This window comes from Phoca vitulina, unplaced genomic scaffold (genome assembly GCF_004348235.1).
Source record: "Phoca vitulina isolate PV1807 unplaced genomic scaffold, GSC_HSeal_1.0 scaffold46, whole genome shotgun sequence".
Taxonomy (NCBI): domain Eukaryota; kingdom Metazoa; phylum Chordata; class Mammalia; order Carnivora; family Phocidae; genus Phoca; species Phoca vitulina.
In genome coordinates this window covers 8,182,022-8,202,036 of record NW_022589749.1, presented here as the reverse complement: position 1 = coordinate 8,202,036, position 20,015 = coordinate 8,182,022, and the positions used below count along the sequence as shown (strand labels likewise).

General features: G+C 50.2%; 1 protein-coding gene across 2 annotated transcripts in view; it reads right to left on the bottom strand.

Moving 5' to 3' along the window:
• Positions 1-19,544, bottom strand: part of HVCN1 (hydrogen voltage gated channel 1) — a 33,871-nt gene extending 14,327 nt beyond the window's left edge. Inside the window, exons 1-3 of one of the 2 annotated variants that reach the window (XM_032431380.1) lie at positions 19,499-19,544; positions 19,026-19,105; positions 14,165-14,204 (exon numbers count right to left, since the gene is read on the bottom strand). In XM_032431380.1, the coding sequence (XP_032287271.1) occupies positions 14,165-14,185 (21 nt within the window). In that variant the 5' untranslated portion in view covers positions 14,186-14,204; positions 19,026-19,105; positions 19,499-19,544. Of the gene's footprint in view, positions 1-14,164; positions 14,205-19,025; positions 19,106-19,135; positions 19,326-19,498 lie in introns of those variants that run through there. The other variant, XM_032431381.1, reaches the window with a different exon arrangement.
• Between the last annotated feature and the right edge of the window lie 471 nt (positions 19,545-20,015).

Below are 20,015 nucleotides of genomic sequence, written 5' to 3'. Positions count from 1 at the left end.
ATGCAAACAATGAATCATGGAACACTACATCAAAAACTAATGATGTATGGTGATTAACATAACATAATAAAATAAAAAAGGAAACGTTAAAAAAAAAAAGAAGAAGAAGCCTTGAAAAGATCAAGCAGATCCCCAGGTAAATTGACTGCCTGTTGGAACAAAACTCAAATTCTACTAGGGAGCACAACAAAATACACTCAACAGTGTAGCATTTATAAATGTATAGCATACAATAAAAAATTAGTAGACAGATAAAGCAGAAAAACTTGGCCCATAACCAGTAGAAACACTAGCTTACCAAAATGGACAGAGATAATAGAATTGGCCAACAAAGACTTGTAAATAGCTATTATAAATATGTTCAAGGATTTCAAAGAAAATATGAGCTTAATGAGAGAACAAATAGAGAATCTTAATAGAGAAATGGAAACTGTAAAAAAAAAAAAAAAATCCAAATGGGCTCAAAGCTGATTAGATACTGCAGTACAAAAGATCAGTGAACTTAAAGACAGAGCACTCATCAAGTGGAAACATGGTGAGAAAAAAGGCAGGGGAAAAAACCCAGAGCCTTAGGGACAATATCAAGTGGTCTAATGTACATGTACCTAGGATACCAAAAGATGAGAGAGAGATTGGGGCAGAAAAATTTAGAGAAATAATGGGCTTAAAAACTTTTAAAATTTGATGGAAAAATATAAACATGTAGATCCAAGAAGCTCAATGAACACCAGGGAGGACAAACATAAAAACGAATGGACTCAGAAAGAGAGACACCAAATTCATGATGGTGGTTGCCTTTAGGGAGGGGTAAGGGCTAAAAACAGAAGGAGTCAAAAAGCACTTGAATGCTATCTGAAAAACATCTTTTTAAATCACACAAAGATTTGAGGAAAATAGGACAAAATGTTAATAGCTGTCAATTTAGGATGATTATATAAGTACTTGGTAATATTTGTATTCTTTTTTTTTTAAGATTTTATTTATTTGAGAGAGAGAGAGCACGAGGAGGGGGGCAGAGGGAGAGAGAGGAGAGGGAGAAGCAGACCCCCCATTGAGCAGAGAACCCAACATGGGGCTCGATCCCAGGACCCTGAGATCATGACCTGAGCCAAAATCAAGAGTCAGGCGCTTAACTGACTGAGCCACCCAGGTGCCCCAGTATTTGTATTCTTTTATATTTTTACACTTTTCAAAGTAAAATAAAATGATCTCTCTCCAACAATACACCTTTGATGCATACTCAGATCTTTTTCATAATAGGTTTCAAAAGCTCAGGAAAGGTTAGAGTCCAAAGAGATTACCTGGTCTGTTCTCCCTACTATTTCGGAGATGGGAGCACTTAGGAGATGGGCAGCCAGGGCTTGCTCAATGTCTCAGTGCACTTGGAAGTAGAGAACTCAAACTCTTTTGCCCTCAGTCCACTGTCCTTTCATCTATGAAGCCTTGTACATGTCCAAGCTCCCAATTTGGCAAAGTATACCACCTCTCTCAGAAGCCTCCTTGACCCCACATTTTGATAAGTGCCCTGGGGAAGTCCCCACTCCAAAGACTGCAGGGTGAGGTTGGAGGTGATGAGTGTGGAGAGGGTGGTGCTCCAAATGCTCCGTCCAAGAATCCCATAGTTTGGATTCCAGATGGCCTCCTCTACCCTGTCTTCCATATAGTTCGAGTGCCTTAGGAGCTCCCGATTTGAGGCTTCCTCAGATACTAAGAGGTCCAAGGAGAGCTTATGACCACTGCATAACCTCCTGAGAGTGAACCTTGTGGTTCTTTCCTCATCCATGATCCTGGAGCCTGTCTGGCTTTCCTCTCTCCACATAAGCTATTCATTTCTTCCTCTTCTACCACCCCAGTACAAGCCTTCATCCTGTCACTCCAAAGACTGCAACGGCCTCGGGGGGCCTGGGTGGCTCAGTCATTTAAGCGTCTGTCTTCAGCTCAGGTCATGATCCCAGGGTCCTGGGATCGAGCCCCACCTTAGGAGCCTGCTTCTCCCTCTCCCGCTCCCCCTACTTGTGCGCTCCCCCCCCCGCCCCCGTCAAATAAATAAATACAATCTTTATTTAAAAAAAAAAAAAAGACTGCAACAGCCTCCTTGTGGATTTCTCTCCCTGGACCCGGTTCTTACATGCATTCTCTAACCAGTAGCCCAAGCAGGCCTAATAAGCCCTCATGCCTGATCTTAGCACCTGATCATACCACTGCCCCCTGAATTTTGGATAAAAATCCAAGATCCTTCCTATGATGTACATGGCCCTGTGGGATCTGGCCTTTTCTCCTTCCCCATGACCTGCTCACCACACTCCAGCCACGCTGCTTGCCCTTCTGTCCCTCCAAGCTCTGCATTCTCCCCAGGCCCAGGATTCACACAGGCTCTTCCCTCAACCTGGACTACTCTTCTTCCAACTCTGAGCTTGGGTCACTTTTACTCAGGCTTGACCCTTCCTCAGAGGGGCCCTCCTTGACCCCTAAAATCTAAATCAGACCCCTTCTCAATTTTATAACCTCTCTATTTTTTACAGTTTCTAAGCAGAATTTTTTTTTGTGTGTGGCCATTTATTTATTACTCCTCTCTCCACACTAGCAGTTAAACTCCATGAAAGCAAGGCCTGTGTCCCCAGAGTCTCATGGGACACTGACCTAGAGCAAAAGGCCATCAAGCATCCGCTGGCTGAGGCAGTGGTTCCCTGTCTCCCCTGCTGGGCGGCAGCTTATCTCGGGCTGGCCCCTCCCCTGCTAGGCTCCCAGGGTTGACCAAGGGCCAGGTCCGCAGCTATGCTGAAGCCCTCTGAGCAGCTCCTGGCCATAATTTTCCCCCCTAAAACACTTTACCTGGCAGATGGAAACTTCCAGTGCTAGTTCTCAGCATGGTGGGAGCCTTCAGGTGCTTTGCAAAAACCACATTTATATTTTGCAGGAGAGGAAATTTTTCTTTCTGAAACCATCGACCAGTAAAAAGCAACTTTCAGTAATCTGGGATGAAAATATTTACGGCACCCAGCGGAGCAGAAAACAACTCTGGTTTTAAGTCAAGAATAGGACATACCAAGAGCAGAGAAGTTTCAGAAAAGGTCAAAGATATAGTTGATCATGAAAATGGTGTGGGCCTCAGCAACCTCACGACCCACTTTGGGCTCTCGGGTTCCACCCCCTGCCTGGGCGGGTGGGAGGACTGACTCAGTAGCTACACAGAGCACCGCCCTCAGTGCCTGGCCTGGAACAGCCCCCCCATAAGTGCCCACTGTTCTTCTTCTTCAGCAACGCAAACTCTCATTTCCACTCCTCGGCTTACCGGCCCACTGCCTGCCTCTGCAGCCCCCCGACTCTTCAGTCCCATCAACCGATAGGGTCCCTTTGGGGCTTAAGCTAGATTGCGGAGTTGTTCCTGTCACTTGCAACCCCCAGAATCGAGACCAGTAGAGTCCCTGGTGCTGGACACTCCCCATCTCCATGTCCCCCACATTAACCTTTGCTGTCCCACTACATCCTGACCCCTCTCTTTCCAGGATCACCTTTCAGTCTCAAAGCCCACAATGGGGTTCCCACCCTGACCGTCCTGCTTCCACTCACTGTTGACTTGGTTCCGTTGGACCATCTCGCCTCTTGATTTCTCTCCCATCTCCAGCCACACTCCTCAGCCTCCATGGCCCTGCCCCCACGCCACTGGAAGTCCCCTACACCCCAATCCTGACCCTGTGCTCATGCAGGGCAATTCTCCCCCCTTTGGTGGTCTCAGCACACCTGTGTTCTCAACACTGAGAACATGTGCAAATCAGTCTCATGTGCAAATCAGTCTCTAGCCTGAAGTCTGCTATCCTGCCAGGTCATTAGTTTGGCTAGGACCCAAACTCAATTTCTTATCTTTCCCCCAGATCCACTCTTTTTTTTTTTTTTTTTAAAGATTTTATTTATTTATATGTCAGAGGGAGAAGCAGGCTCCCCGCTGAGCAAGGAGCCTGGTGTGGGGCTCGATCCCAGGACCCCGGGATCATGACCCGAGCCGAAGGCAGATGCTTAACGGACCGAGCCACCTAGGCACCCCTCCCCATATCCACTCTTCCTTCCGTTTCCTTAGCATCACATCAACCCTGCTGCCCAAGCCAAGAGCCAAAGGTCATCTTGGGCTCCTCTCTCTCCCTCAAGGCTTGTCAATCTATCCTCCTAAACATGGCTGTTCCCGCTGCCCCTTCTCTTCTCTTACTCTCTCCTGCTGCCAGCACCTCTTGCCTGGATGCCTGCGCTGGCCTCCTTCCTCACCTGGCCTCCTGCCTGGTCCTTTCTCCACACGGCAGGGGCCAGGGTCCCCTTTCTGCAGTGACCACGGGGCTGTGTCCCAGCTCTCACCTGCCCCCTCCCCCAGGATCTTTAGCCTCCCACCCCGGCCCCTGCCAACCACCGCCTTCAGGACAGAGGCAAAGCTCTCTTGGTCTCCCCAGGCCCTGGTCTCCTCCCCAGGCCCCCTGCCTCTGCCACACCCCAGCCACACCCAGTGCCTCATGGTTCTAGAATAAACCTCACTCCCTCTTGCTTGAGGACTCCGCACACCTGCACCCACTGGCTGGTAGATCTTTTGCCTTTTGCACGCTATTGCTCTTTCAGATCTTGCAGACATCTAGATTCTACCTCCCCGGGAGGCCTTCCTTAGCCGCCACCTGCTGCGGGAGCCTCCTTCCCCTATTTCCCTGTCTTGCCACTTCCTAAGGAGTGCTGGGGCATCTCGCTACCGTCTGTCTCCTGCTCTGGTCCGTGAATCCTGGGAGGGCAGGTGCTGACTCCTCCCTCAGTCACACGGAGGGGGTCGGTAACTATTTAATAAGTGAGTGAACAGCGAAGCGCAAGAGCTACCCCTCAAAGGTAAATGGATCGCCTGCTTCTCTTTTACACATGACAGGTATCATACCAGAAGGATCACTGCCTGGGAGACAGGGGGGCAGAAATGGGAAAAACAGACCTCGGAGAGAGAGAAAAAATGTTCTTGTGAACATCTCTTTTTACAGGCTCGGTCAGAAGCTGCCATCTGTAGGAGGGGGAAAGTCCCTATTTTGTGGTCATCCAACAATCACAGAAAAGGGTACTTCTAAAGAAATTTGGCAGACTCCTGATGTCCCTTAAGTCCCCATTTGCCTGCTCCCTCCCAGAGCCTACTTCTGGGGACCTGATTTGCTTATCATTCAACATCTGCCTCCAACTCCAAGACGACACAAGAGCAGTGACATCTCTTATTGCTGATTGTTTATTTTGTTGTTTTATTATATTAACATACCACTAAAGTTCCTTAAATGCACGAAATAATTTTATTCCTAACAACCCCCTAAGGTTGAGGCCATCATTTTGGGGCTTGGTGAGGCAGGTGGCTTGTCCCAAGTCACGCACTTGGAAAATGGCAGTGCCAGGGTCTGCTCCCGGGCTGCTTTGACTTGGAGCCCATGTTTCAGAGCACATGGCTGAGAGAAAGCCACGCAGCCAGGGGCTGGAGATCTGCCTTCTAGGGCAGTTTCGTGGGTTGCACTGTGGCTGCCCCCAAATTCATGTCCACGTGGAACCTCAGAATATGACCTTGCTTGGAATATGGGTCTTTGCAGGTGTTAACTAGTTAAAAGGTCTTGAGATGAGATCATCCGAATTTAGGGTGGGCCCTAAATCCAATGACTGATGTCCTTATAAGGAGGGGACCATGTGCGGATGGAGGCAGAGACTGGAGTGCATCTACAAGCCAAGGATGCCAAAGATTGCCAGCAACCACCAGAAGCTGGGAGAAAGGGACAGAACAGATGCTCCCTCAAAGCTTCCAGAAGGATCCAACCCTGCCAAAACCTTGATTTTAGACTTCAAGCCTTCAGAACTGACAGAATACATTTCTGTTGTTTTAAGCCACCTGGTTCTTGGTTATTCATTAAAGCAGCTCCAGGAAGCTAAGGCAGAGAGTATGCGCCCAAGTCAGCCTATGACGGGTGGCCATGGGTGGCCTGCTCCCTCCTTTTCTTTGTGGGCCACACATCCATCCTGCACTCTGAGGAGAAAGCAGGCTCCTTCAGAGGTCACAAAACCATTGGGAAAAGCCCATTTCTTTTCTTTTCTTTTTTTTTTTTTTAAGATTTTGTTTATTTATTTGACAGAGAGAGACACAGTGAGAGAGGGAACACAAGCAGGGGGAGTGGGAGAGGGAGAAGCAGGCTTCCCGCGGAGCAGGGAGCCCAATGGAGGACTCGATCCCAGGACCCTGGGATCATGACCTGAGCCGAAGGCAGACGCTTAACCAACTGAGCCACCCAGGCGCCCCGGGAAAAGCCCGTTTCTGCCACCAATCCTGGCAAAAACTGCTTCCTTTTGCTCACAGCTTACAGGCCACCTCCACCCACTTCTGCTCTCGCTTGATGCTTGTGACAATCCTGAGAGGTAGGCAGGGCAGGCTCTCCACTCCACAGAAGGGAAACTGAGGTGCAGGGAGGAGAGACCAACTGCCCAAAGTCACATAGTGTGGCAGGATGACAGAGGCTAAGGAAGGGGGCTTGTAAATGGGTATATTCTTCTTAGCAGAGCAATGGAACAGTTTCTTTCATCTTTTGAAAAAATGTATGGGGCTGCCTGGGTGGCTCACTTGGTTAAGTGCCTGCATTCGGCTCAGGTCATGCTCATGGGGTCCTAGGATCGAGCCTCACATGGGGCTCCCTGCTCCTCGGGGAGCCTGCTCCTCCCTCTGCCTGCCGCTCCCCCTGCTTGTGCACACACTGTCAAATAAATCAATAAAATCTTAAAAAAAAGAAAAAAGAAAAAAATGTTTGAGTCTCTCCAATGTGCCAGGCATGGGAGCAAAGAAGGGGGTCAGCCTTAACCAGTTTCTATCAAAATTTAAAGTCCCTATCATTTGACCTGACAAGGGACTCACACATAAGCACATGGATACTCCCTAGAGCCCTGCTACAACAACCCAAACCTGGAAATGACCTCAAAGTCCATCATTAAATACACTGTGCAGACCCACACTAGAGAACACTAGGCAGCTATTCAGAAGGCAGTCAGCTGGTGTACCTGTAGGCATGCGCACAGAAGGGTGTCCTTGATCTATATGAACTCTAAGTGAACACCAGCATGTCACGGACCAGATTGCATCATATAATGCCATCTTTGTTAACAACAGACAAAATCGCGGCGCCTGGGTGGCTCAGTCGGTTAGGCAGCCGACTCTTGGCTTCAGCTCAGGTCATGATCTCGGGGTCCTGGGATCGAGCTCCACGTCGGGCTCTGCGCTTGGCATGGAGTCTGCTGGAGATTCTTGTTCTCTCTCCCTCTCCCTCTGCCCCTCCCCCTGTTCTCTCTCTAAAATAAATAAAATCTTAAAAAAAGCAGACAAAATCAGGGCACCTGGGTGGCTCAGATGGTTAAGCGTCTGCCTTCGGCTCAGGTCACGATCCCAGGGTCCTGGGATCGAGTCCCGCATCGGGCTCCCTGCTAGGCGGGGAGCCTGCTTCTCCCTCCGCTGCTGCCTCTCTCTATCTCTCTCTCTGACTCTCATGAATAAAAAAAAAAAAAAAAAAAAAAAAAAAAGCAGACAAAATCAATAACCCAAACCAAATGGTTCCCTCTGGAAGGGAGTGGGGTTGGGTTGGAGGGTGAAGAGAAACTTTCAAATTTTATTCTATTAGATTTAACCATAAGAAATAGCCATTTTTGGAGGGAGATCCTGCCTACAGAGAATTGAATGGTGAATGAAGTATATGGGGGTCAGGCAGGAAGGAGAATGAACCAATATACATTACTGGAATCCCTGGATCAGAAAACCAAACAATGGAACAGAACAAATACCTAAAAACAAAGATACGTAAGGGGTAGAGCCAGCATATGAACTCAAGTCTCCCAGCTTTGTTCTTTCTATAACGGTCCGCTAATGAGGGGAAAATATGGCAGAAAAGCTGATGTTTCGAAGCAACAGCAGAGGATTTTGTGAGAGGTAGAATCAAGGTTCTGAGGTGCAATCTGCCCTCCCTTGGCAGATGGGGAAACTGAGGCCCTATAACAAGGCAAATGCCTCCAGTCAGCAGACACTCCCGGACCTGTGCCTGGGTCTCTCGTCTTCCAGGCCGGGGCACTTAAAACCTCCTCGGAGAAGCTGTCCCCTAGCGCCCACTTTCCCTCCCCCTCCGCCCACGACCTGCTCATCACGAAGCCCCGTACCACCTACTTCTCCCCTCCTCTGCCACCGCCCCGGCCTCACCTCCACCTCCCAAAACCTAATCCTGTCACTCCCTGTGCAGAACAGGCTTGAGGCTGCTCTCCTTTGAAAGGCCTGCTTGGCCCTTGGTTGGCATCTGGAAAGTTCCACCACTCCCTGATATGAACAGCTCACGGCGCCTAGACTGTGTACACGATGGGGCTGATGTTGAATACTTGCTTTCCTTCGGGGAGTCTGGAATTCTGCAAGTGCTGGGCAGAAGGGGCCCCTGTGACCAGCCCCCCGCAGAAACCGCAGGCACGGCGTCTCTCCCAGGTTTCACAGTGGACACTGGACCCACACGGTCACCACTCCTGGAGGAACTGAGTGAGTCCTGTGTTTGAGACTGTCACCCACCATCAGGGCCCTTCCTGCCCGGCAGCCTGCTGTTGCCTGCTGAACACAGCCTGGATGGTGGAATGACCCCCCCCACACACCCAGCAAACCTCTCCTCTGGGGGGTAGACAGGGCGACTTCCAGCAGCAAGGTGACCTACCCCAGTGCCGCCCCCCCCCAACCCCCCGGGGATGTGTGTTCTGAGGAATGCCTATTTTTAAAATCAGGGAAGTCTTTAAATAAGCGTGGCAGCTTTTCCTTCTCTAGGGTGGGGAGGAAGTCTGAGGTTGACAAAAACAACCATCGCTGGTGGGGGACTGCTGCTTACGGGCCGAGGAGCCCGACCGGGGGCCCAGGCTCCCCCCAGAGATGCGGCAACATTTCTCTCCTTTTCCTGCAGGGTCAGGATCCCTCCTGCCTTCATGAGAGTCGTCTGCCAACCCGGGGAGGCAAGAGGATGGCGAGGCTGGCTGGAGATGATGAGGGGAAAGAACATCCCATAGCAGGAGCCGTAGTGTTAACTAGCCCCCCCCCCCCCCCCAGCACCTGCCATTTCTGAGCTCCTTACAAAGCCCTCAGGTGACACATTGCAACACATTGTTTGGCCTCAGGAGAAGGGGATTGAAACACTCCCATTTACAGGAGAGGCCAAACAATCTGCCCCAGGGCTCACGGCCAGTGAGAAGCAGAGCTCTGATTTGGAGGCAGGCTGCCTGGCCCAGAGCCCCCTCCTCTTGCAAGGACCCCTTTGACCACCACCCTGGATGGACTGGGCTCCCAGCTGTGAGGAGCTCAGCGCTGTGCAAGGAGCTCAGCCCAGTGTTACTCCATGAGAAAAACACACTTTAATCCTGCCTTTTCATACACACTGACATACGTGTGTTCTACAACCAAAGTTTCTAAGTGCGAGCCCTCTTGTGGCTTCCATTTTTATTCTATTTCATTGCTTAAGCGACCGATAGCAGCCCATTAATGGATTTCAGGGGTCACCAATGAGTTGAGTTTGAAAGACACAGGTATGGGGAGGATGCACCCAGTCTATTTCCCTGGGGTCGGGAGATGACTGCCAGAGAGGAGACAGCCCTGTCCAAAGTATGTGACATCAGCTATGTTAACTGGGAAGTATAAGTCACATTATTTTATTATGAAAGCATAAAGAAAACGAAAACATAGCAAGAAAAAAAACCCAGTTATTCAGCCAGAAACGAAGACCTATCACCAGTGTGACTGAGTCATCCAGGCAACTCCCAGCCCCAGTGTCTTAGCAATGCTTTGGCCGGGTGGGGGGAAAAGATGGGGCGAACAGGAGTAAGGACACCCCTCTCGCCCACGGAGAGAGCAACCCTACCCAGCCACCGTCTAACTAGTGCCTCTCAGCCCTGGCTGCACTTTGGAACCACCTGCAAGCTTTTAAAATACCCAAGGCCTGGGTCCCAGGCCCCAAGATGATGATTCAGTTGGTCTGGGGGTGGCCTGGGTGTTGGGATCTCCCATGTGCAGCCAAAGTGGAGTACCAGCACTGTAAATAAACCTGAAGCCTCCAGATGCCTCAGGAGAAATATGCAAAGGGCTACTGCGACCTCTAAGCCCACTGGCTCCCAGGTTCCCCAGATGCGGCTGGTGACACACGATCATCTGAGAGGGGGAAGAGGTCAGCTAACGGCTAAGAACCCAGCTCGGCCTCATGACCCAGCGAGCAGGCTGTCTTTGCTGTAGCCTGGCCCCGGCTCAGTGAGCTGCATTTGATCCTCAAACCCGAGAGGACGTATCATTGTTCCCATTTCACAGAAGAGGAACTCTGAGGCACAGGGAGGTGGGAAGGGCTCTCCGCAGAGCTGGCTGTGGGTAAGACAGGTCTGAAAAACTCTGCCAGTTTCTCCTACGACACCATCATTTGCCCCTCAAACACCAGGGCAGCCGGATAATTCAAAAGCTCCTAAAAGCAATTCTATTAAAACAATTTTTTAAAAACACAATTAACTCCACAAGGGTAAATTACTAAAAGGAACTGGTCCTTCGAATCAATAGAGGCTCAGTTGTACAGGTGGTCCTGACCCAATATTCCCCAGCGCTTGTCAGCAACTTGTACTGGCCTCTGTGTCACGACAAAAAGGTTCCTGTGGCCCCCCCCCCAATGGCCGGGCCCCCCCCCCCAAAGTGTGTCCTCTGTTCCGCATCCCAATTCTGTGCTTCTGCGGTTTCTGTGCCTTTAACCCCTCCCCCCACCCCACCAGTTCCCTGGCTCCATTCAGACCCATGCGCAGCACAACCACCCACCCCCACCCCCATCTCCAGCTTTACCTGCTGTCATTCACCCTAACGAGCAGACCTTTACCCTCGATCTATTTCTTTTAGCATTGCGAAAACCGAGCAAAAGAAAAGAAATTCACGATAATCCCAACACACCAGACTTCTCCTCCGCCTGAGGTCTCTTTCTCTCTAATCAAAGACGGCAGACAATTTTGTATCTTATTTTTCCCACTAGTTACGTGCATCAGATTTATGCCTTCTTAATGGCCAAGAAACTTCACCAAGAAGTTAATGCTCTCACTATTGCATCTACTGATTACTCCTCATTTTTAGCACCTTATATCACCAATTCGAAGACCACATTTCCCCAGAGCTTAACATTCCTGAAATCTGGATGTCTCACGAATGACCGGTTTCAGCGTTCGGTCACATTACATCACAATAAACGGCAGCATTATTTTCTCCGTGGGACAAAATAATGGCGCATCTACTATGAGTGGCGCCTGATGGGCTACGAAATATGGTGCTCGCAATTCGTTTCCTTCTTACGGGTTATTTCCTTTTAAGTGAGATGACCAGGTTTGATTATGGACATTTTCATGGTTCTGGACACACACTGTTGAATTTTTGTCCAGAACAACTGTATGGGTTGATCCAGCCGCTCACTAGGTATGAGCTGGCTTCACCACGGAATAACCAGCATTGAACATTTTGGCTTTTTTTCCCTTTTCATAGGGAACTACAAATGAAGGAAAGTAGGAATTGTTTCCATTTGCCTTTGATTAATAACAATCGCTGAACTCCTGGAGTTGCTCCCTCTCGGGTGGCAGGCCCTGTGCGTCCAATGCCTTACCAGGAAGGGTCACAAGTCCATGGTGAGGACTGTCGACCCCACTCATGACCGCGGACACGGAGGCTCAGGGAGGTTCGGAAACTGGTCTGAGGTCACACAGCCCACAAGGGGCGGAGGCAGGATTTGAATGCTGGCCCTGAGCTGCTTTCCCCGCGGCTCACGGCTCACCCCCAGGAGCAGGTGGTGGGCTAGCATCTCCCAGATTGGCAGGAAGTCCCACTCCAGCACTAGGCTTCTCCCGGATGAAAGTGCAGGCTCCTCAGCCGGCCACGGCGGGGGTGGGGCGGGGGGGGGGGGTCCCCCTCCTCCCCGCCCCCCCCCCCGCTCTATGGAGCTCTACATAAGCCTGCTTCCTGGCCTTTGTCCATGCTGTTCCTGCCTCTAGAAATGCCCTTTCCTTGGACCCCATGAGTTCAAATCCCAAGGCCCAGCTCAAAGGCTGCCTCTTCTGCAGAACCTTCCATGACCCTCCAAAGGAAAGGAGACTTCCTCCTCTAAACATCAGTCTCACATTCTACATACACACCACTGCCATTGTCGCCCCAGATTCTGGGCACTTCGCTCACAAATCCCCCCCCCCCCAGTGCCGGTGCCACGCCCCTGCTCCCTCCCCTCCTTGCCGGCCCTCCATGTCCTTGCTGGTATTTCTACCCACTTCCACAGGATACCAGAGAAACTTTTCCAAGTTCAGGCCTGATCGGTCGCTACCCTGCCTGCCCACTGTTCTTCGCACCACCCCCAGAACCTTCCCTGTCCCCTGGGCTCTGCCTGGCCTTGTCTCTCCAGACTTAGCACCTCCTGGCCCCCCATCACGTTGCTCCACCCTGGCCTCCTTCAGGCCTCGCTTCCACCTGCCTTCTGGCCTCTGCATAGGCCGCTTCCTCTGCCAAGACACCCTCTCCGTCTTCCCCCCGTACCTGGTTCCCTGCTCCGGCCCTCCAGATGTTGGGTCTGGAGGCCCTTCTGATCTCAATGGCCCCAGTGAGGGGCCCACATGAACCATGGCCTCTCCTTTACAGCTCTGCCCATGTGCATCTTCACACATTCCGTTTTGGGACTTGACAGGGGTCTGTCGCTCGGCCAGAGGAAGCCACAGGCAGGCAGGGACCCGTGCTTTCCTGCTACGGCCTGACAACTGTGGTCGGTGCCAGGACACAGCTGGTGCTGATAAACATCTGTTAGGTGCATGAATGACCGCGGGAAGGAATCCTCCCCAGCGAGCCCTTGTTGCCCCTGTGATCCCCATTCCCTGCTCCGTCCCTGCCAGGGGTGAGCTCTTCCCCCTGGAGACCTACCCTGTCTTTGGGATAGACTGTGTTTGAGAAGCATACAATCAGCAGTGAGTAATTAGGGCATGGAAGCCAGGCAGCATGGGTCCGAACCTCTCACCAGCTGTGTGACCTTGGGCAAATTGCTAAACCTTGCTGTGCTTCAATTTCCCAAGCTGTAAGAGGGGGAAAGAAATAATAGTACTTTTAATGCACAGGGTTGTTGTGAGGACTAAAAAACCAAATACACAGAAAGCCCTGAGCACATGCCTGGCGCAGAGTGAGCGCTCAATAGATGTTGTTCATGTTATTATTGGTACTGCTCATCCGCCATATTTTATTTAATTCAAAGATGAACATTCTCCCCAGATTCAACATTTCTGAAGTCAGAACTGGTAGCATCTAGAATGGGCCATTTTCCCCCGCCACACTGTAAACAAAAAAAAAGCCCTAAAATCCAAGTGACTCTTACAAAGAAAGGGGGCATCATTATCATCCCATGACCCTGCTTCTTGGACCTGCCCTGATCACCCTGCTGCTACCCTGAGCCTCCGGCTCTACCTGCCAGGCTCCCGGAACCTCCCAGGGAACAGCAGAAATGGAAGCCAGCATTTCCTTTCCACCTTGTCCTCACCCTTCACAACAGATGTCCCCCCAAGCCCAACAAACCTGCACCGCAGATATCAAGGACGGAGTTTAATAGTTGCTTGGGATGATCACATGATACAAGAGGCAAAGCATTTGCTCTGGAGTCAGGCCCGGGGTGAAATCCTATTTCTGACACTTTCTACCTGTGTGATCTTGAGCAAGTGGCTTTACTTCTCTGGGCCCAAGTGTCTTTATCTGTAAAATGGGCAGTAGGGAAAAGCCACTTAGGGACTATCAGCCTAGCAGTTTGAGATCACGGTCTCCTCAACTCTTCCTGACAAGCCTTCAGGAACAAGGATAATTTTCTCTCCCTTTTCCAGATAAGGAGATGGAGGTCTCAGCGAGGTGAAGGTCAGGGCCTCGTGACACATGGTTATTAAAATGCAGAGGTGGGATTTGAAGGATCTGATTCAGATTATTAGGCTATCTTGAGGTCTGTGAATTCCTGCTATAGTTTTCACCTTTGTGACTAAACGCTTCGGTATGGCAGAAAGAGCCCAAACAGGTGTTTTCCCTTTATCCTGTTTGAAACACCAAACAGAATTGTCTTCAAGCCTGGGGAGGTCCTTTAACGCTGCTGGTCCACCAGAATTAATTTACCTTTTCATCCCAGGTGGCCATTTTCCTGTCCTCTCTGGATCTGAAAAATAAGAAAACATTTGTCTAAATCTGACATCCTGCTATCATTTATCTTAGTATGTGCTTTGCAACACTTTGTTACCAATTATTTTTAACTTGCTTATGTTAACAGTGTCTGAAAATAACATAAAGCTCAAAGTGTATGCAGAAGGATGCACACCCTTGGTATATATCCAAAAGAATTGGAAACAGGCCCTCAAATACATATACACAAATACTCATAGCCAAAAGGTGGAAATAGCCCAAGTGTCCGTTAGGGGATGAATGGATAAATAAAAGCTGTTCTATCCATACAATGGGAATGTCATCCAGCCATAAAAAGAAATGGAGTCCTGATCCGTGCTAGAGCATGAATGAACCCCTAAAACATGACACTAAATCAAAGAAGCCACATGAAAACTTCACATATTACATGATTCCACTGATATGTAATACCCAGAATATGCAAATCCACAGAGACAGAAAGCGATTGGTGGTTGCCAGGGACTGGGAGTTGGGGGGTAGGGAGTGACTGCTTAATGGACGCAGGGTTTCCTTTTGGTTTGATGTAAATGTTCTGGAACTGGATAGAAGTGGTGGTTACGTGACATCGGGAATGCACTAAATGCCACATTCACTAAATGTTCACGGAGTTGTAAAATGGTTAATTTCATGTTATGTGAATTTCACTCCAGTTTAAACTTAAAAAAAAAAGACACATAGACATACATTACAGTATCGGGAATGCTCTGGAAAGCAGCAAAGTATCTATATGTCCACCAATGAGGGTCTGGTTAAGTCAGTTTAGGTATATCTGAGCAGTGAGAAACTCTAGTGTTGTTAAATCTTCTTCGTATGTTGGTGAGGAAGGAGGTGAATGATATAGTAAAACAAAGAAAAATTCACATTGCAGCATAATATACACAGTATGACCCCCATCTATGTGAAAAATTATATATGCACTTTTATTTTTTTTAAGATTTTTTTTTTTTTTTAATTTATTTGACAGAGAGAGAGACAGCGAGAGCAGGAACACAAGCAGGGGGAGTGGGAGAGGGAGAAGCAGGCTTCCCGCGGAGTAGGGAGCCGGATGTGGGGCTCGATCCCAGGACCCTGGGATCATGACCTGAGCCTAAGGCAGACGTTTAACGACTGAGCCACCCAGGTGCCCCTACATATGCATTTTTAAAAATAAGTCTATAAGGATATAGCCAAACTCTTTACAGTGATTATTGCTGGACAAAAAGGGAGTGATCTGGGGGACTGATTTTTGTAGGTATTTTCCTTCACTTCTGGAAGGTCTGACCTTTTACAATGAGTATGTGTTACTTCTTAAAATTTATTTTTAATGTAGGTGACGTAGGCATGTACTAAAAAACTGAAACAATTCAAAAAGATATACTATGACTAGTAAGCCTCCTTTCTACCCATTCTTCCCAGAAGCAGCCACTCTTAGCAGTTTCCTATTTGGCCTTCAGGGGTATCCTATGCCTTTGCAAGCACATCCATATTTACTCCTTTTCTCTCTTTTAAACTTCAACAAATGTGAGTCCACGCACTCTGCTCTGAACCTTGCTTACTTCCGTTTAGGGTGTGGTGGGCTCCATAATGACCCCCCCTCCCTCTAAAGGTGCACCTGTCCTAATCCCAGAACCCGTGAATATGTCACTTTACATGGCAAAAGGGACTTTGCAGATGAGATTCAATGAAGGATCCCAAGATGGGGATTATCCAGGTGGGCCCAATGTAATCAGAAGGGTCTTTATGAGTAGAGCAGGAGAATCAGAGACAGAAGGATATGTGAGTACAGAAGCAGAATTTGGAGGGAAGGGATTACAATCCAAGGAACGTGGACAGCCTCTAAAAGTTGGAAAGGAAACAGGTTCTCCCCTAGAGCCTCCAAAAGGCATGCAGCCCTGCCAACACCTCGATGTTGGCCCACCAAGATGGATTTTGGATGTCTGATCCCCAGCACTGTAAGGTAACAAATTTATGTTGATTTAAGCCATCCAATTTGTGGTAATTTGTTATAGTGGCCATCAGAGACTAATACAGTATTTCCAATTGTTCTGGATCAGTATGTGCTAGATCAAGTGCACTCCTTGGAATGACTCCACAAGGTTTCCCTGTAGGAATGTGTGTAGTCTCGCTAGTGATCAGAATTTAGATTATTTCCCAAACTTTTGCTGCCCCAATGTTCCAATGAGTAACCCTACACACTGTGTGCTTTTATAATTTAAGAAAAAATTATCATTTTGAAAAAATTATTCACAAAGACTTAAAAAAAAAGTTCTTTCTCTCCTCAGTACCATGCTGCGGGCACAAGGGACTCTCAAAGCGTTTCTTGCTGGTTGACTGGCAGAACAGCTTCTGCAACCAGCAGAGTTCAGCTCAGTGTGTTCCTGTTCTAGCCCCTGGGGGCCCTCACCCTGCTCTCATGAGACAGTCTCAAGTGGAACCTTTAGCACAAGCAAAGGTGAAGGGAACAATTAAGGTACCCTGGAGATTTCCTTCCACAAGACAGGAAATAGAACGAGCACATTTATAGAAAAACACCCAGCTTCACTAATTCAAGCAACAGAAAATTTAAAGATACATACATGACCTTTCCATTAAACTAGACAAAAGTGTTAAAACTCAGTGCTTGTGAGGCTGTAGGGAAACTTGCACACACCGCCAGGCATTGTTTTTCTTCAACAGCCTTCGGGTGCTAGGTGGCAAGTGCCTTCAAAATAATCATACTCTTGACTTGAACACATCAGTTTGGGAACTAGTATCTCAAATCATTTCGTAGCAAATTACAGGTACAATGTGGACAAGCTAATTTGGATATGATGGCTAGAACCTGGAAAGACCCCATAAGCCCCACTTTAGAGAAGAGCTGAGGAAGGCAGTGGGCTGTTAGAAGGAATGACAATTCTGAGGTCTATGTATATATATATATATATCTTTTCTATACAGAAAGAATGACAAGTAGAACCCTGATGGTCGTGCACACCACTGGCAACTGTAAAACATAATTGGAACATTTACTACGTGCCAGGCACTGTGCTGGGTTCTGGGGGAACCGGAAGTAACGAAGGAAAAGGTCAGAACCCTGCTAGATGGATACTTTAGCTGGGTAGACAAACAAGGAACGTAAGTAAGGTAACATCCCCTGAGCCTAAGCATGGGAAGAAAGAGAAAGAGTAATGCAGTAAGAGAGCAGGCGAGTGTGGGTCCTGTGGGTGTAGTGGTCAGGGAAGACTCCAGAAGGCAACTTGGACAGTGGTCCCTGAATTGCAAAGAGGTAAGTCACAAGAAGATGGCCAAGAAGAGCATTCTCTGGAGAAGGAAGACCATGTGCATAGGCCCTAAGAGGGCAACTCCCCTCCCCCAAACGTCAGCAAGTCCAAGGCAGAAAGAGGTCAGTGTGTCCACAGGGAACATGCAGTGGGAGAATGGTGGCAGGAGACAAGAGTCTGATCTCACAGAGGGCCTGGGAGGCAATGCTGAAGATCTGGGGGTCAAGGGTGGTGGCAGGGAGGCCAAGAGGAGGCAAGAGATGGTGGGGATGCAGAGGAATGGCCAGATTCAGAACATGCAGAGGAGTAGAAGCTGCTGTGGGCTTAGATGTGGGGGATGAGAGGAGGAGCAGGTTTTGGGGCTGTAAGAGTGTGGGCTTCCTCCTTCTTGCTTAAACCAGTGATCACGGAGGGCTTGGGGACTGCAGAGTGGTTCTGGAATTGTGCAAGCCTCAGCCCAAAGATTTTCAAAGCGCTGCTCCTACTAGTCTTTCCCCCAGGGACTCAAGAGTGTGAGAAGTTGCTGCTGCCACGCTTGGTCTTACTCAAGAAGCTTCCAGCTGCTGGTGGGGCTGTCCGGAAATACTGCAGATCTCAGATAGCCCTGACTGACCTGAGGTTAAAAGTGTCTGGGACAGAGGAGTGCTTTCAGAGGGGCTGGAAGGAGCTGGGGTGTGGGTGGGGCAGAGCTCCGTAGTAACCTTGGGCCAGGAGCTGGGCTAAGCCTTTATACCAAGCATCTCACTTCATCTCAGCATTGCTGTGAGGTAAGTACCATGCTTAACCCCATGGGACAGTTAAGGGAACAGAGGTATAGAGAGGTGAAGTCCTATGGCTAAGCCTGCAAAAGCCCCTGCACCCAGCAGAGGTGCTGCCTAGAGATCTGGAAGTTCCCATGGGCTGGCTGTACCTCTGTGTCCTGGAGTTTCACCTGTCCCCAACCCACCATTCTCATTCCTCAGCACACCTTGCCCCAAGATATGTTTATTTTTTTATTTTTATTTTTTTTTAAGATTTTATTTATCTATTTGACAGAGAGAGACACAGCAAGAGAGGGAACACAAGCAGGGGGAGTGGGAGAGGGAGAAGCAGGCTTCCCTCCGAGCAGGGAGCCCGACACAGGGCTCCATCCCAGGACCCTGGGATCATGACCCGAGCCGAAGGCAGATGCTTAATGACTGAGCCACCTAGGCGCCCCAAGACCTGAGTGTTTAAAAGCATTCCCAGGTGCAGGATTTTTTTTTTTAAGATTTTATTTATTTATTTGACAGAGACACAGCGAGAGAGGGAAAACAAGCAGGGGGAGTAGGAGAGGGAGAAGCAGGCTTCCCGCTGAGCAGGGAGCTGGATGCGGGGCTCGATCCCAGGAGCCCAGGACCATAACTGGAGCCAAAGGCAGACACAGCCCCCCAGGTGAAGGATTTGCTGCCCTTGAGGTTGGCTCATTTCAGCCTCCTCCTGGGATACCCAGTACTACCTTTATCCTCACTTCTCCCCCTGCAGTCTCCCGGGGGGGGGGCAGGGATGATGAATAAAAGGTTTTAGGGGTTCACACAGACCTGGGTGTAAGTTCTGGCTCTGCCTCCTTTGACTAGGTGACCCAAGGCAAGTGGCTTGGCCCGAGATTTGGTTTCTTCACCTGTAAGAAGGAGACAAGGACGGTACTTACCTCACCTGTTGCTGCGCTCAGCGGGTGATGAAGGCACCTGTCTCCAGGTTAAGCCCGCCATACAAATGCTTCTCAACGCTCCGGTTTTCAAGGGGAGGTAACTGAGGCCAAGAGGGGCTTCCCTCCAAGACCTGTGGCACGGCGTCTCCTGTCCTGCCCCTCCACCTGACTCTAGTACGCCCTGGACAGGGCAGGGGGTCCCCGGGGGGGGGGGTCCCAGTCTGCCCGCGCTGGCCGGCGCTGTTAGACGCTGGAACAGAGGGCAACGGGGGGCGGCGGGGGAGGGCCCGAGGCGGGGGTGAGGGTCCGTTCCCCGGAGGGGTCGGGATAGGGGCGGCGCGCTAACAGCCGGGGAGCACTTACCCTGCGCCCCTCCCGCCGGCGGCCACCGCAGCAACTGCGAGCTCGGCGCCCGCCCCGCCCGCCCCTTCCTCCCCGCCCCGCCCCCCGGGCCGCCCTCTAACCCTGCCCGCGCCACGGTCCCGGGCTCTTGCCTGTCTCAGCGCCCTTGCCCTGGCCTGTCTGTGTCCCTGTTGGTCTCTGGCTGGCCCCCTCCCCCGCCCCCCTCCCGCTCCGCAGGCCCGGGGCCTGGCCTGGGCCTCCTGCGCTCCCGCAGATGGACAAAGGTCCCGCCCGTGGGAGCCAATCGCGAATCACGAGAATCCTGTCCCCGGCTAGCCTGAGGGAAGGGGTGGGAGGAGGGAACCACTTCCTTCCTCCTGCGGGACGGAGTGGGGGCGGATCCACTCCCCTCCCCACCACACACACGCTCGGGGAAGCTGGGCCTGAGGTCCGGCGGCACCCCGTCCTGTTCACTTAGGGCTGGCTCTGAGTGGCTTTGCTTGTCCCCTGCACTGTATCTGCCCTGCAGAGGTTGGAG